General features: G+C 37.7%; 1 protein-coding gene and 1 pseudogene across 1 annotated transcript; both read right to left on the reverse strand.

The window, feature by feature from the left end:
- Window positions 1-5,087: 5,087 nt before the first annotated feature.
- On the reverse strand, window positions 5,088-6,029 carry LOC110258167 (olfactory receptor 5AN6-like). Its single transcript, XM_021081356.2, has one exon. The coding sequence runs from the start codon at window positions 6,027-6,029 to the stop codon at window positions 5,088-5,090; it is 942 nt and encodes a 313-aa protein (XP_020937015.2).
- A 9,169-nt stretch (window positions 6,030-15,198) lies between these two features.
- LOC146399411 (olfactory receptor 5AN6-like) lies at window positions 15,199-16,382 on the reverse strand (annotated as a pseudogene).
- Between the last annotated feature and the right edge of the window lie 246 nt (window positions 16,383-16,628).

Raw genomic sequence — 16,628 nt, forward strand, 5'->3', positions numbered from 1 at the left:
GTTGATGTCTTTCATTCTAATAAGTTACTGTTTATCTTGTGTCAAATATCAAGCATTTTCTAGGCAGCAGTATAGTTAGTGGTAGCTGCTAGGTTAGCTTTTCACACTTCAATAGCTTTGGCTAGTAAGAAGACATTGAGCCTGAGTGGATTTAGAGAGAAGGCAGCAAGAGCTTTATGTTTTCATCAGTTCCTGCCCTCTCTCAAGTGCCATGGAGGCAATGAAGAAGCAGACACAGGAAAATCAAGCACACAGTATGGGTTTGTGTGCCACTTGAGGAACATTATTATTTATTGTTTTTTTTTTTTTTTTTTTTTTTTTTCTCTTTGCTTTCTGTGGCACATGGAATTCCCAGGCTAGGGGTTGAATGGGAGCTGTAGCCACCAGTGCATTCCAATCACAGCCACATAGGATCTGAGCCATGTCAGCAACCTACACCACAGCTCACAGCAATGTTGCGTCCCTAGCCAACTGAGCTAAGCCAGGGATGGAACCTGCATCCTCATGGATATTAATTATTCATTTCTGCTATTCCACAACAGGAACTCCCAAGGAACACTAATGTTAAAATATACCAGTCATATAAAGGGCTGCTGGCAGCCTGCCCATTTCCCCCTCCAGGCATTATCTTTATCATCCTGAAAAATAAGCAAAAATTCTCCATGGTGAAGATGTTTCTATTGCTACTATTCTGGTGGGTTTGACAGATTTCTAAAACATTGCACAGTAGTTTGGTTACCAGAGGTGAAATAGATCATCAGAACAATGAACATGTTGATCTTGGTATTATTCACATAATAATCAAACTGTCAATTTCAATTTGTCCCCAAAGAAAGAAAAATAATTAATTTTATGGTGAGTGTTAGGGATCTAACCAGGCCTGAAAAAATGGAACATTAGATTAAGGATCTTTCAGAATAATTAAATTCTATTCAATACTTTATTTTAAATTACTTTCATTATTTTGACAGGTGAAATGTGGCAGAGATAGCTGTTGTAATTTGCATTTATCTGATTACTTTGACTTTGAGCTATTTTTCATTATTTTCTTAGAGTTATCTTCTCTTTTGTAATTCAGCCTTAAATGGAGTTTGTAATAATTTGATTAATTTTCAAGACAGTGAATAAAAATTCCATCAAATTGTTAACCCTTTGTAGAACATCATTTGTTCCTTTACTTTCTTTTTTATTTTCCTTTTTTTTTTTTTTTTTTTTTTTTGCTATTTGGGGCCACCCCCATGGCATATGGACATTCCCAGGCTAGGGATCCAATTGGAGCTGTAGCTATTGGTCTACCCCACAGCCATAGCAACATCAGATCTGAGCCACATCTGCGATCTACACCACAGCTCACAGCAATGCTAGATCCTTAACCCACTGAGAGAGACCAGGGGAAGAACCTGTGTCCTCATGGATGCTAGTTGGATTTGTTTCCACTGAGCCACGACAAGAACTCTCAAACTTATTTTTATATTCTGAAATATTTAATCTCAAAATTGTAAATTTAATAGTCTTTTTCTCAACAATTTGTAGGGGCTTCCTTTATTAAAAGTTAATTTTAATCTATCTAGATTTTTTAAAATAGAGTTTTTGTTCTACTTTTCAACTTGTGTACCATTTCCACATAGTTTAAACTATTGTATAAGTTGACTACCTAGGGACACAAGCCATTACTTATGAGGGTTTTTTTTCCCCAAAAATATTCATGTTATTGTCAACCTTTACTTTCCTAGTGGAACATTAGTATCATTTTACAAAATTCTTTTCACCATTCCCTCTACCACCACCATTGAATGCTGTTGGGAATTGGATTGGAATTAACAAACAAATCACTTGATTAAAACAGGGAAGTTTTCAATATTCTTCAGATCAAAGGAATTATCTTTTCTTGGAAGTCAACCATCCTGTTGTCTACATCTGTTTAGTTATTGCCTTTTGAACTTCCTATTATATTACGTTGGATCTACTGAAGCAATTCCTCATGCCTCACCACCTGGCTGATCATAGTCATCTCTTCAGACTTTTTCTCTGAATTCTTAGGAAAGATCCCAAGGTAGTTTTCTAATTTGATGTTTGGTTTTCTGAGACATCCAATTTGCTGCTCATTGCCTCAACCATTTTTAAAATTCTGTGACCTATGTGCCATGCTGTGGTTAAGCCCTTGGATAAAAATGACTCTAATGACTTTCTGAATGTCAGGTGAATATTAATCTTTCTGAAGCTGCTCTTGCAATAAGTATAGCAACCTCTGATCCATTCCTGCCAATGTATCTCAATTTAGGAAAGAGGAACCTTTTTCAAATCCCAGTTTTCTCTTCACTTTTTGACATCTACTTTTATTCATCAAAAATAAAGTATTAGAACACTTATGTAAAGTGGGATATGGGAGTATAGAGCATCATTTTCCAAACTTGAATATAAAATCATTGAAATGTATAGTGACAAACAGAACAATCCATCAGCAATCAATGCTGAATTAGGAGCATTTAGCCTATGCCCAGGGTCCTAGAATCTACCAAACCCCATCCTCTTTTGCTAACACAGCAAGGAAAATGTAACATCTTAAAACATAGGGTTTACTACTCCATAGCTCAGAGCATGTCTGTTCTCAGTCATGGTGCTAAATTCCTGACACAGCCTAGAAACCCAGAAGATATTGCATGAGAGAATTAATAGCTGCAGATTATGTTTCCCATAAAGCAACTCTACACAAGTTACCTCTGTTTCTTTAAAAAGAGCACCAAGATAAAAATGTTAATCTCATATAGTTATAAAAAGAGAAGCAAGCACACAGTACTTTCCCAGAGTCTAATTACTGGGACTCTTTCATGATAAATTAATCTCTGAATCTTTGTCATTCATGAGAAATTCCTCCACAGAGATGTTTATTCTATACATTCATATCTTATATGTAATTTGAAGGTCAGAATAAAAGGGATCTTGGTAGTCAATGTAAATAGGTTCCTCTCAATTCAAGGCCAAATCACTCTTTCTGAGGATTATTTTTTCATAATTGAAGAGATTTTTAATATTCAGTAATTATGGTTAACTATGACATTGTCTGGCTATGACATTGTCTGGCTAGGACATTGACTCAAAGAAGTATTTCTCTTCAGAGACTTTAACTCTCTATGACCATAAAAATATTAAAGATTCAACCAAGAAAATTGTGTGACATTTATGGAGTTATTTTTCTTTCTCAACTCTAGTCCATTCATTTAATGTCTTTTATCATTAGGCTAAAGCTGAGGGCGGTCTGAATGGGATCACAACAGATGTTAGTGCTGAAAAAGACATTAGATGAAATCTAGATTTACAGCCCTATATCCAACTTCCCTTGACAAAAATCTTATCCAATAACTGTAACTCAGCTTTTGTCCAAAAGAACATTCTTTTTCACCTCCAAGTGCCGTGAAATCAGATTCTCCCCCCAGGAATATGGAGTCCTAGAGGTAGGATCTTCAAAGCTATAGTGTCCATAGTTGTACACGGGTTTGCTTTAAGTTCTTAAATAATTCTTGTGAGGATTTTGAATTTTCTCTTCTGAACATAAAAGGGGAAATGTACATGATACCTTTTACCAGGAATACTCTCTTGAATACATCTTTTATTTCTGGCCTAAGATTATAGAAATCAGAATTCTATCAGAAGATAAACAATGGGAGTGTGTTTTTGTCCCAGCCTCAATTCTCCAGTATTTCTCTATTCCTTGCAACAATTCCAACCAAGATTAAAAGGGAAATGGGGAAATCTAGACTTTCTTATGCACCAGAAGTTCATCTTCTTATAGCTGATTTTACCACCTACTTCCCCCTTGTTAGTTATTGAGAAAAAACTTCCTAAAGGAGTCTTGATCTACTTTAAAAGATAAAAAGGAACATGAAGACATTGTTGGAGGTGCCTAAATCAGCTTCTGGATAACCTCACCAACAAAGTACCATTTTCTGATTCCCTTTTCTGGTTACGCAGTGAAGAAGGAAGAACAAAGATGACTCTATAGCAATGAGGGACAAGGAATTGTCTAAGGGTCCCTAATAAGACATTGATCAACCAAACCTTAAATATGACACACAAGTTAAGCATTCTTATTACAACACATTTATTCATATGTGACATTAAAAAAACTTTTGAGGAGTTCCCGTCGTGGTGCAGTGGTTAACGAATCCGACTAGGAACAATGAGGTCGCGGGTTCGGTCCCTGCCCTTGCTCAGTGGGTTAACGATCTGGCGTTGCTGTGAGCTGTGGTGTAGGTTGCAGATGCGGCTCGGATCCCGCATTGCTGTGGCTCTGGCGTAGGCCGGTGGCTACAGCTCTGATTCAACCCCTAGCCTGGGAACCTCCATATGCTGTGGAAGTGGCCCAAGAGATAGCAACAAAAAAGACAAAAAAAAAAAATCTTTTGATCTCATGGGTTTCTTTCTTTTTTTTTGTTTTGAACAAATATGTAAATGAAGAAATTAATTCATAATTTCCATAGATGAAAGAATAGGTTAAATGTGAGAACTAACCTAATTATTTAGGAAATTCTTCATAAAAATGTCTTTCAAGGGAGTTCCATTGTTAGCACAGCAGGTTAAAGATCCAATACTTCCACCACAGTGGCTTGGGTCAATGTGGCACAGGTTAAATCTCTGGCCTGGGAACTTTCACATGCTGTGGGTGTAGCCAAACAAACAAACAAAAAAGATCTCTTGGTACTAATAATAATTCTTGTCCTACCTAAAGTGAGATGCTATGAGGAGGCTTGCTTTTCTCCTGACAGCCGTGACTACTACCGGCATTGTTGGTCCCTGAGGTAGTACAAGCTCAGTAGGGATGGAATATTGAATTTGAATGGTCACACCATGCTGACCAGCTACAAAAATACTTGTGGATTGCTTGGCCCATTGATGTATTAGATCATCACTGATGAAGGATGGATATATTAAACTTCTAGATTCTTATACATTTTTCTTGTCCTTGTGCCAGTCCTGGTCTATAATAGAAGGCTATAGCAACTATAATTCAGCCTGAAAGTAGGAGAGTTCATGATCTATGTTTTAGTTGACATTTCTCTTACACTGTTCATCTGAAATAAGTTCCATAATTAGTAACACCAGGAAAAGATTGTCTTCCTCCATCTGCTTAGGGAATCTTGGATTTCCTTGTTCCTTAGACTGTAGATCAGTGGATCTAGCATGGAAATTATAACAGTGTATAAGACAGATACCAACTTGTTTTGGCTCAGGGAATCACCAGAATTAGGATACATATAAATGAAGATACCTGAGCCAAAGAAGAGGGTTACTGCTGTCAGGTGAGAAGCACGGGTATTGAAGGCCTTGGACCTGCCTTCAGATGAAGTGATCTTAAGAATGGTGGCAATGATATAACCATAGGATATTATAATAACCAGGACAGATGTGAGCCCAAAGATCACTGTGAGCACAGATGTCATGACTTGAAAGAAAAAGGTGTCAGAGCAAGATAAGATTAGCAGTTGGGGCAGGTCACAGAAGAAATGATTGGTGACATTTTGTCCACAAAAATGGAGCTGAAATAAGGCACATAGTTGAATGAATGAGCCAAAGAATCCAGTTACACAAGATCCTGCCACCATCTGCACACAGAGGGTGGGGGACATGATGGCTGTGTAGAGGAGAGGATTGCAAATGGCAGCATAGTGATCATAAGCCATGGCGGCCAGGAGACAGCACTCAGTGAGAGCCAGGCTAGAGAAGAAGTATTGCATGGTGCATCCCATAAAGGAGATGAATTTATACTTCTTGAAGAAATCAGAGAGCATTCTGGGGGCTATGGTGGAAACATAGCAGATGTCCAGCAAGGATAGGTTACTGAGAAAAAAGTACATAGGTGTGTGCAAATGAGAGTCCATCCTGATAAGCATGATAAGGCCCATGTTCCAGAACACTGTCATGAGGGAGATCCTTAGGAATACTGAAAAGAGGACAGCAGTGAGCTTTGGAAATTCAGAGAATCCTAAGAGAATGAACTTTGTAATTGTTGTACTGTTCTTTCCCCCAGCCATTGTTCGCTGATCCTAGGATCTACAGGGAAAGAAGAGAATAAATCTCTTAAGTCAAGTTACCCCAATTTCTATTGGAATAAACTGCCTAAAAACACACTGAACACAGAATAAAGAGAAATATTGAATTGTTTTATAAGAAATAACCTTGGTTAACATTGCCCCTAAATAATGGTTCTGTGTGTTGCTTTTCCCACATGTAAAGGAGGGTATTACATTTTTCATTATTAACCCATCAACCTCTCATGAAGGTGAAAGAAAGTATATTAACATTTGGAAAGCCCTTCTTAAAAGATACTTGGGAAATTTTAGGATATTATTAACAGGAAACAACTCCTGTATATATTTTAGTGACTAAAAGCATGGCCTTAGATATCACATAGCTATACGGGGATGTGGCTTTGCTGTCTGTGAACTTTATGACTCTAAAGAGATTGTTAGTTTTTTCCTAAGTTATTTCATCTGAAAACTAGTAAAATAATTATAATAGAACATATCTTAAAAGGTTTATTTGAGGTTAAATTAGGCCTGTTTTACATAGACCTTTGGCAGTTGTAGAGCTGGTTTGGAGGGGCTCAATTCTCTTAGCTTTTGATAGCCTAGATCCTGATCCTCTATGCCCTCCATTCCTCATGCTACCTACTTGCTAATATATGAAATTCAATGTTAAATATTTCTCTTTAGACTTAAACACCTCAGTTTCTGTTATAATTCAAATAATCCCATTGGGATAAGGGCGAAGGGACATGGTTACTGTGAGAAAATAAAAAAGGAAAAATAATCATTGAAACTGGATACATGAGGCCTCTGGGTTGAGTGCAGAGGAGTGCATGGTCACAAGAAGCAAAAGGGGGAAAAAAGCCAGTTGTGTCATTATGATTTTACCCACCCAGATATTCTTGTAGGTATTCTAGCAGGAGTGTCCTGATGAAAGCAGGTAGGTGCTGCTGTTATGGCTGCCTTTTCCTGGACCTGGACCTTGATGTCCCTCTAGGTGCCCAGACACAGGTAGAGTTCTTTGAGGAATTAGAGGATATAAACATAACATGAGCATTCAGGATAGAGAGGTTGACTTCCTCGAGGCTCTGCGATTTGGGTCATGGTTCCTGCTACATATTGCTGTAAGAGAGGTGCTTCTAACTCAAGTTTCTCTTAAATGTTTCCTTAGGGTCCCGTGTGGAGAGAGAGAGGAGGCAATTAATAGAAGCTAAAGTTTTCAGTTAATTATTCTCTTGAGTGCTGGATGGAGAAATAAGTGGAGAAATGTCCCTAGCTGATTCTGTTTCTCCACATTATCCTGTGCACCTCATGACATAACTGAATCAAGTTCAAATTTTCCTTTCAAGACTTTTATAAGCATGAGATCTGGGAGGGGCTCTCAATTCAGGGTGATCATATTATTTATTATTGAAACTGGACAACCTTGAGCATGAATATGAGGTAACACTAATCGTATCAGGACAATAAGCCTAAAGTTAGATTGTCCCAGGCTAACCAAATTGTATGGTCACTCAGCATTTGAATTCTTTATCAGAACAGTCATTCAATGAGGTTGTGGTGATTATGTCCTCAGGCTCTGGATGGACCCACTTGGGTTGCATTCTGACTTAATTACTTACCACCTCTGTGTCTTTGATCCTTTCACTTAAACTTTTACTGCAACTGTGCATCAGTTACTTAATCAATAAAATGGATTGCTAATAGAACTTAAATGAGATGATATCTGTACAGTTCCTAGAAGCACTCAATAAATGTTAGAAATTTTAATATTGCTAATAGTATAATCATTGTGATGTCTCCATTTTTTTCTGCTCATATCTTTATAAAAATGAGGACATAGTATATATACAATTCCTGACTTAGCATTTATTACACAATATGATTTTCATATTTTTAAATATTTGCAAGCTCTATTTTAATGGTTGTATAATATCCTATCCAAATTTTTATTTAGTTAATGTTTTTCTTACAATATTGGATCATTACCTTACATTTTGTTTTATTTTTAACAATATAAATGCAACCTAGGTATTTCTGATCTCATCAATCTTGATTATAACATCATCCTGTACTTGCTTTTTATTTTAAAAATTTAACCTTATTGTTAAAAATAATTACATACAGAAAACAACATAAAGATATACAGCTTAATGAATTACATAAGAATACCCTTGTGGCTCCACCAATATGAGAAGATAACACTTTGCTTTCTATTTCAAAAATCTCCCTCATCCTCCATTCCAAACTTAGGCCCCTCCTTCCCACATGCAGGTATCCACTATTCTAATTCAATAATAATCAGTCCTTTTATTTATAGTTTTGTCGCTCAACTGTGCATGTCTAATTGCTAACTTGAGTGCTGTTCTTTTTTAATGTGTTCTTTCTCTCTCCCTCTCTCCCTTTCTCTCTCTATGTGTCTCTATGGCTCTGTCTCTGTAGCTCTTTCTGCCTCTTTCTCTCTCTTCTATGAAATTTGTTTCTTCCTTCCTTTGGAATTTCTTACAGTCTGCATTTTGCTAATTGACTCCCCATAGTATAGTATAATATGTACCTCATATAAATTTTTAGTTGAATGTAGGGGCTTCATATAATTGAGTTTTAAGCATTTTGCAGACTCTTCCATAGGTAATATGGCCCATTTGTTTTTAATTTCCAGATATAGAAGGCACAGGTATCCATCCTATCTCACTTCATAAGTCCACTACTTCACCTGGCTCCCCTTTCTAAGTACTATGGAAGCTATAAGAAATAATTACACGTTCTACGGTTTCATTCTGGTTGTTGCAATGCCATCTCAGTGGGTTTTTAAAAACCTCTGCTTCTATTTCCCTCTGCAGTAAGTGAATTTCACAGGAGTTTATTCCAATTGTTTAAATAGAACTTCTAGTTTTAAACTTGTGCATCTTTTATGTGAAATTCTCCTTACCCTAATATTGTTCTTTGCAATGAGATGAGATGGCTCTTGCTAGAGAAAGTGTACACACCTGTTCGAACAACAGAAAAAGAAAAAGCATGTGGTTTTTTCTCTCTTAGGTCAAAGATCCAGCTAATATTATATATATATATGTGTATATATATACATATACACATACAACACTGTAACATATATATACATAGAACACTGTAAACCAGTTATAATGGAAAAAAATATATGACTTTTATTTTTTCCATTATAACTGGTTTACAGTGGTATGTCAATTTTCTACTGTACAGCATGGTGACCCAGTTACACATACATGTATACATTCTATTTTATCACATTATCATGCTCCATCATAAGTGACCAGACACAGTTCCCAGTGCTACAAAGCAGGATCTCATTGCTAATCCATTCCAAAGGCAATAGTTTGCATCTATTAACCCAAGCTCCCAGTCCATCCCACTCCCTCCCTATTCCCCTTGTCAACCACAAGTCTTTTCTCCAAGTCCATGATTTTCTTTTCTGTGGAAAGGTTCATTTGTGCTGTATATTGGATTCCAGATATGAGTGATATCATATGGTATTTGTCTTTTTCTGACTTAACTTCACTCAGTATGAGAGTCTCTAGTTCCATCCATGTTGCTTCAAAGGGCATTATTTCAGTCTTTTCTATGTATGAGTAGTATTCTGTTATATATATATATATATATATATATATATATATATCACTTATTCCTAATCCAATCATCTGTTGATGGACATTTGGGTTTATTCCAAATGTCCAGTAGACATGGGTTTATTCCATGGCTACTGTGAATAGTGCTGCAATGAACATACAGGTACATATGTCTTTTCTAAGGAACGTTTTGTCTGGATATATGCCCAAGAGTGGGATTGCTGGGTCATATGGTAGTTCTATGTATAGTTTTCTAAGATACCTCCATACTGTTCTCCATAGTGGTTGCAACAGCTAACATTCCCACAACAGTGCAGGAGGGTTCTCTTTTCTCCACATGCTCTCCAGCATTTATTATTTGTGGAGTTATGAATGATGGCCATTCTAACTGGTGTGAGGTGGTGTCTCATGGTAGTTTTCATGTGCATTTCTCTAATAATCAGTGATGTTGAGCATTATTTCATGTGCTTGTTGGCCATCTGTATATCTTCCTTGGGATGGCCATACTACCCAAAGCAATCTAAAGATTCAATGCAATCCCTATCAAATTACCAATGACATTTTTCACAGAACTAGAACAAACCATCCAAGAACATATATGGAACCACAAAAAACCCAGAATTGCCAAAGAAATTCTGATGAATAAAAAACAAGCAGGAGGTATAACTCTCCCAGACTTCAGGCACTATTACAAAGCCACAGTCATCAAGACACTGTGGTACTGGTAACAATACAGACATACAGACCAATGGAACAGAATAGAGAACCCAGAAATAAACACAGACACCCATGGTCTATCAATCTTTGACAAGGGAGGCAAGAACATAAAACAGGAAAAAGGCAGTATTTTCAGCAGGTATTACTGGGAAACCTGGACAGCTGCATGCAAATCAATGAAACTAGAACACACCCTCACACCATGCATGAAAATAAACTCAAAATGGCTTAAAAACTTAAATATAACACAAGGCACTATCAAACTCCTGGAAGAGAACATAGGCAAAACATTCTCTGACATCAACCTTACAATTATTTTCTCAGGTCAGTCTCCCAAAGCAACAGAAATAAAAGCAAAAATAAACCAAAGGGACCTAATTGAATCTTAAAATTATACAAACAACTGATACAACTCAACAGCAAAAAAAAAAAAAACCAACAACACAAAGGAAAAATGGGCAAAAGACCTGAAGAGATATCTTTCTAAAGAAGATATACAGATGGCCAACAAGCACATGAAACAATGCTCAACATCACTAATTATTAAAGAAATGCAAATCAAAACTACCATGAGATACCACCTCACACCAGTCAGAATGGCCATCATTCATAACTCAAACTGACAAGCTTTTGCACAGCAAAGGAAACCAAAAAGAAAACAAACAAACAGGAGTTCCCGTCGTGGTGCAGTGGTTAACGAATCTGACTAGGAACAATGAGGTTGCAGGTTCGGTCCCTGCCATTGCTCAGTGGGTTAATGATCTGGCGTTGCCGTGAGCTGTGGTGTAGGTAGCAGATGCGGCTCAGATCCCGTGTTGCTGTGGCTCTGGCGTAGGCTGGTGGCTACGGCTCTGATTAGACCCCTAGCCTGGGAACCTCCATATGCCGCAGGAGCGGCCCAAGAAATTGAAAGAAAAAAAAAAAAGAAAGAAAAAAAAGAAAACAAACAAACAAAAAAACACATTACAGAATGGGAGAAAATAATGTCAAAATGATGCAACTGACAAGGGGCTTAATCTCTAAAATATACAAATGACTTTTACAACCCAATTGAAAAATGGGCAAGAGACCTGAATAGACATTTCTCCAGTTAATATTTTGTTTGGAATAGGGAGTGAGCATGAGGTAAGATACTATCAGACAGTGCTCAAGTGAAATGTGTTAGGCTTTACAGGTTGGTTGCAACAGAACAACTGGGTTTGTCACAAAATCCCCAGAAACAGGTGGAGCCAAGAGGATCTGAAATATCCTGACACAGGTAATACTTTGCACTGCTCAGATCTTTTCTTTCTCTCTGATTGCATCCAGTTCCAATACTACAATATGGAGGCTACATTTTTGCAGGAACTAGATGTCCCCACTTCCTCCCCATAGGGGGGGTACAGTCAATAGAGTTAGTAAAGCAAATAAATGTCCTTACCACAGCAGCTAGATTGGAGGTTCCAACTGATTAATCTTATCCCTGCACAACTGATTTCAGGTTTCCCTCATTCTTAGCCATTATTTCAGTGGGTCTAGGATACCTGTCTAGAATGTTAGCCCATCCCTACTTCCCTGAAGAGTCTGAGCCCTTATTTGCCTTGTTCTTCATAGTTCTTGGTTACCACCATTGCCTATTAACTGTTCTCTCAGGCACAAATGCTTCAGTAAGTGCCCCTAGTCAATTCCATGTGTTCCAAAAATACTCCTTCCAGCCCCTGTTGTGTAGCAGAAACCTTAACTCCTCATGATATTCAGGTCAATTAAACCCACCAGACAGACAGTGGTCTGCTAGCATCAGGTGAAAGTCTCAGGTTCAGGTTCATTGGAATCCTTCTGTGTCCCCTGATAGAGGGATTTTCCTCTGGGAACTAGAATGTCTAACTTGGTATAGCCTACATATATGGGGGGCAGATGGAAGGAAACACAAATTGTAAAATTGGTCACTAGAAATGATGGGGAAGTGGTGAAAATCCTATTCCCATTCTTTGTTTGCTGGAGTCATACAGTCAAGCTCCTGGGAAAAAACACCACATATTAACTGCTGGTTTAGTGCACATGCAGCTTCCCGTGAGATAGTGCCTCAACTGCCAGGTATTTTTTCTAGCTGACACCTAACTCAGTGTTAAGTCATATACTTCTGCATAATGACTTACAGTAGGAAATCCATGAATCTCAAGGCCATACTCCCATTGGCTCACATCCTTTGCCATAAATTGGGTCCTTGGAGCTGAAGCAACATTATATCAGATAGATTAAGTGATCTGTAAGCCCTTGGTTGGTGGGACTGGCACAGATACCACACACATGGAGACAGACTTTTTCTAAAGAATTTGTCAATTCAGGTGAGCATAAGTCACTCTCCCCTCCAGTGTAGTAGAGTTCACTATAATATATCTATGACCAATTGTTGGCTGGTGTACTTGAGTCATGGTACATTATTGAGGGCCTGGGTTTGACTTACCTCTAGCACTGCATTCGTAGTGTCAGTAGGTTGTTGTTGATGAGAAGGCGCTTGAGCATTGCCTTCAAACCTTCTACCATGGTCACTTTCTGTTCATGGCAGCCATGAATTAAGGTTTACAAGGAGAGAGGTTGAATGATATCCACAGTATTTATTCATCTGTCCATTGAAGTTTTGAGAAATTCCACTGCAATGGATGCTTTCTGATGGGCATTAACATCTGAGGAAATGATCTGCATGCTTTGTGTCCACTTCCATAAGTCCATCCATATCCTTCTTCCTGGATGTTCTTGTCTGCAGTCTTCCAATCTTGCTCCTTCCAGGCTGGGAATCCATGTATGTCCTTAACTCATGTGCCATCTCCCTCAGTGCAAAATGGACAACCAAGTCTCTTTCTTGGGACTCTGACCACCATGAGGATTTCCCTTCACTACTGTTTTTGGTCCACTTTATTAGACAGTGACAAACTGCTTTTTAAAAATGTGCCAGTGTACACTCAAATCAGCAGAGTGTGAGGACTGTTAAGGCATATTCCAGTCAACACTGGATATTGCCTCACTTCTTAGCTTTTACCAAAATGCTGGATGTGAAATTGTATCACTCATTCTATTACCAATGAGGTTTACATCCTTAAATGTTTCAAGATCGTTTGCATTTTTTCATGGAATTCCTATTGATTTACTTAGCCCACTTTAAGACATTTGTCTTTTTCATTCATAGGAGATCATTTCATATTCTAGATACTAATCTTTTGTTAGCTATATCTGTATTGGTATCTTTTCCAGTTGGAACTATATCTTTGAGGGATTCCTAGAAGTCTCTTAATAATGTGGATATCATTCTTCTTGGTTTGGATACATGTAGGCTAAACAAGTTATGTTTTCCATACACCCCAATATTTAATGGTGAAACATGGATAGGACAATAGCAGTAAACAGAACTCTTTTGAAAGTGAAAGAAGACATATAGCACTCACTGGTCTTGCAATCCCAGAATCCTACTAAGCCTCTCTTAGGAGGAATCCCCATACTGACATTGAAGACTATTCCATGGTTAGCAATGATTTCCACTCTCCCCAGTCCATTATTTTTCACGACGCTTAATTCTGCCTTCTGAAAAGTCCTTACTTGGACATTTATCCTCCTTGGCAACACTTGACTAAGAAACTGAAGAATGTCTCTATTGGGGGCTTTATCAGCTGTCTCAGTCTCTTTCCTGGCCATTGAAGATAGATGGGTCAAGGATTCTTTTCTGTCTCAAATAGTCAAATTTTCATTAGTCCAGATTAATAGGTGACTTTTTATCTACCTATTCACAGATGATGAACCACATTTATATTCACAATTATTTATAGATCTCTAGAACTCAATAGATAAATAGATACAGTATATAGATATAGATTTCAAATATCTTAGGTATATTGGGATTCTCTGTGAGATTCATACTGTAACTTTCTTGATTTCTTTGACATGAACCACTTTGTCAAATTTAAAAGATTTACTGAGCATAACCTTCAACAATTTAGACTTTATAGCCATGGGATATGATGACCATATCTTTGACCTTGTCCTTGATACAGGGCAGAGTTTCATTGGTCTATTTACTCAGAGTCCTAACTTTTATATTTACTTGTTGAAAATGAAACGTTCTCTTCTAATTTTCAAGTCCTAGAATTTCTTAACTCTTTCTATATTCTCTCTCATTTTTACTTGCAAACTGACAATTTTTTTTTGTGAGTATGACTAAATTTTATGGAAACTTGTTAAATGCATCTGATAGCAAAGAACTGGCACTGGAAACATTCTATTTTCCCATGTAATCTCCATTTTAAATTACTGCAAGTGACTGTTGTATCAAATGTTTTTACTGTGCCAAGCCTGAATTGCTATCCTTCCAGTTGTCAATAAAACATTACTTGACACTGACTGCCAGGCCCTAAAAAAACTTACAAATTTTATCAAATTTTAAAAAAAATCATACCACCACCTGTACAAATGTCTAAAACATAATGAGTAGAATGAATATGCTACAAGAACAAATCCAAAACATTTTTATTTCTGGCCAATATTATATGTTTTATCTTGGGTGAGCTGTGGGGGGTGTTATTCTCCTGTATCATCATCTTATTCCTTATGAATCAACCACTAATGGGAGCCTTGGGAAAGGAGAAGATAAAAAAGGACATAAAGACACACACAGCCTCTGACCAAAAATGAAATATGTCACATCTGCCCACATTTTATTTGCCATAAGAAATCACATAGTCAAGTCTGACTTCAAAGGGATGAAATATAATCTTCTTTCATGGAGCAAAGACAAAGGAGTTATTTACAACTTATACAATCTATTAAAATTCTTATAGGTGCTATTATAGCTACTTTTCATATATTGTTCTATATGATTTTTGTCCTAAGCCCTAAAAGGCACCCCATAATAAACAATTCCAGTTTAATATTTTCTTCTTCCACCTGTTTAGGGCATCTTTGATCCCCTGGTTTCTCAGGTTAGAAACCAGTAGATTAACATGGGGATCAACACAATGTGTGCAATAAAGGCCAGCTTGTTTTGACTCAGAGAATCATCAGAGCTAGAGTACAAATAGACAAATATTCCTGAGCCCTAAGAGAGGGTCACTGCTGTCAGGTGAAAAGCACAGGTGTGGAAGGCCTTGGACCTACCTTCAACTGATGTGATCTTCAAAATTGTGGCAATGGAGTTCCTGTTGTGGCCCAGCAGCAATAGTATCCATGAGGATGAAGATTCAATCCCTGGCCTTGATCAGTGGCTTAAGGATCTGGCATTGCCATGATCTGTGGTGTAAGCTGCAGACATGATTTGGATCCAGCATTGCTGTGGCTGTGGCATAGGGCAGGGGCTACAGCTCTGATTTAACACCTGGCCTGGGAACTTCTTTATGCCACAGGTGCAGCCCTAAAAAGACAAAAAAAAAATGTGGAAATGATATAACCATAGGATATCACTATAACTAGGAAAGACAAATCTAAAGATCACTGTTAGCACAGAGGTTATAACTTATAAGAAAATGGTATCAGAGCAGGGCAGGATTAGCAGTTGGGGCAGGTTACAAAAGAAATGATTGATGACATTTGGTCCACAGAAATGGAGCTGAAATAAGGCACACCATTGAATGAATGATCCAGAATTCCAATTATACAATGGTGGAGATGGTGTAGGCCATGATGGCTGTGTAGAGGAGAGGACTGCAAATGGCAGCATAGCGATCATAAGCCATGGTGGCCAGGAGGCAGCACTCAGTCAGACCCAGGCTAGAGAAGAAGTATTGCATGGTGCATCCCATAAAGGAGATGAATCTATGCTTCTTGAAGAAATCTGAGAGAATCTTGGGAGCTGTGGGAGAAACATAACAAACATCTAAGGAGGAAATTGTATCAATAAAATATGTGGGTGAGTGCAGGTAAGAGTCTAACCTGGTCAGTGTTGTGAGACCCAGGTTCCAGGACACTGTCATAAGATCAGTGCCTAGAAATATTGAAAATAGGATATTTTCAGCCTCACAAATTCAGAGAATTCTGGTAAGATAAACCTGGTAACTGTAATGCTTCCCTCATCCATTGTCATTGCGCTTCTGAGATCTGAAGGGAGATAATAAAAGAAATCTGTTAATGCAATATTCTTGGGCTATTAAAAGTGGGTGATGTTACCCTGCTCTTCAGCCCTCTAGCTTATATATTTCCCTATAAACAATATAACAAGAAAAAAGAAACTGCCTATATGCATTTTTATTTCTTTATTTTTAAGAAATCTTTTCATTGAAGTATAACCTACATAAAGAAAAGAACATCCAGAAGTTCCCACTGTGTCTTG

The sequence above is a fragment of the Sus scrofa genome, chromosome 10 (assembly GCF_054392235.1).
Source record: "Sus scrofa isolate SSC_HxYL_T2T_F1_AM1 chromosome 10, Sscrofa_HxYL_maternal_Yorkshire_Landrace_v2.0, whole genome shotgun sequence".
Lineage (NCBI taxonomy): Eukaryota > Metazoa > Chordata > Mammalia > Artiodactyla > Suidae > Sus > Sus scrofa.

What these genes read in the sequence shown, in the direction of transcription:
- LOC110258167 (XM_021081356.2), bottom strand. Translation starts at nt 6,029, where the DNA reads ATGGCTGGGGGAAAGAACAGTACAACAATTACAAAGTTCATTCTCTTA.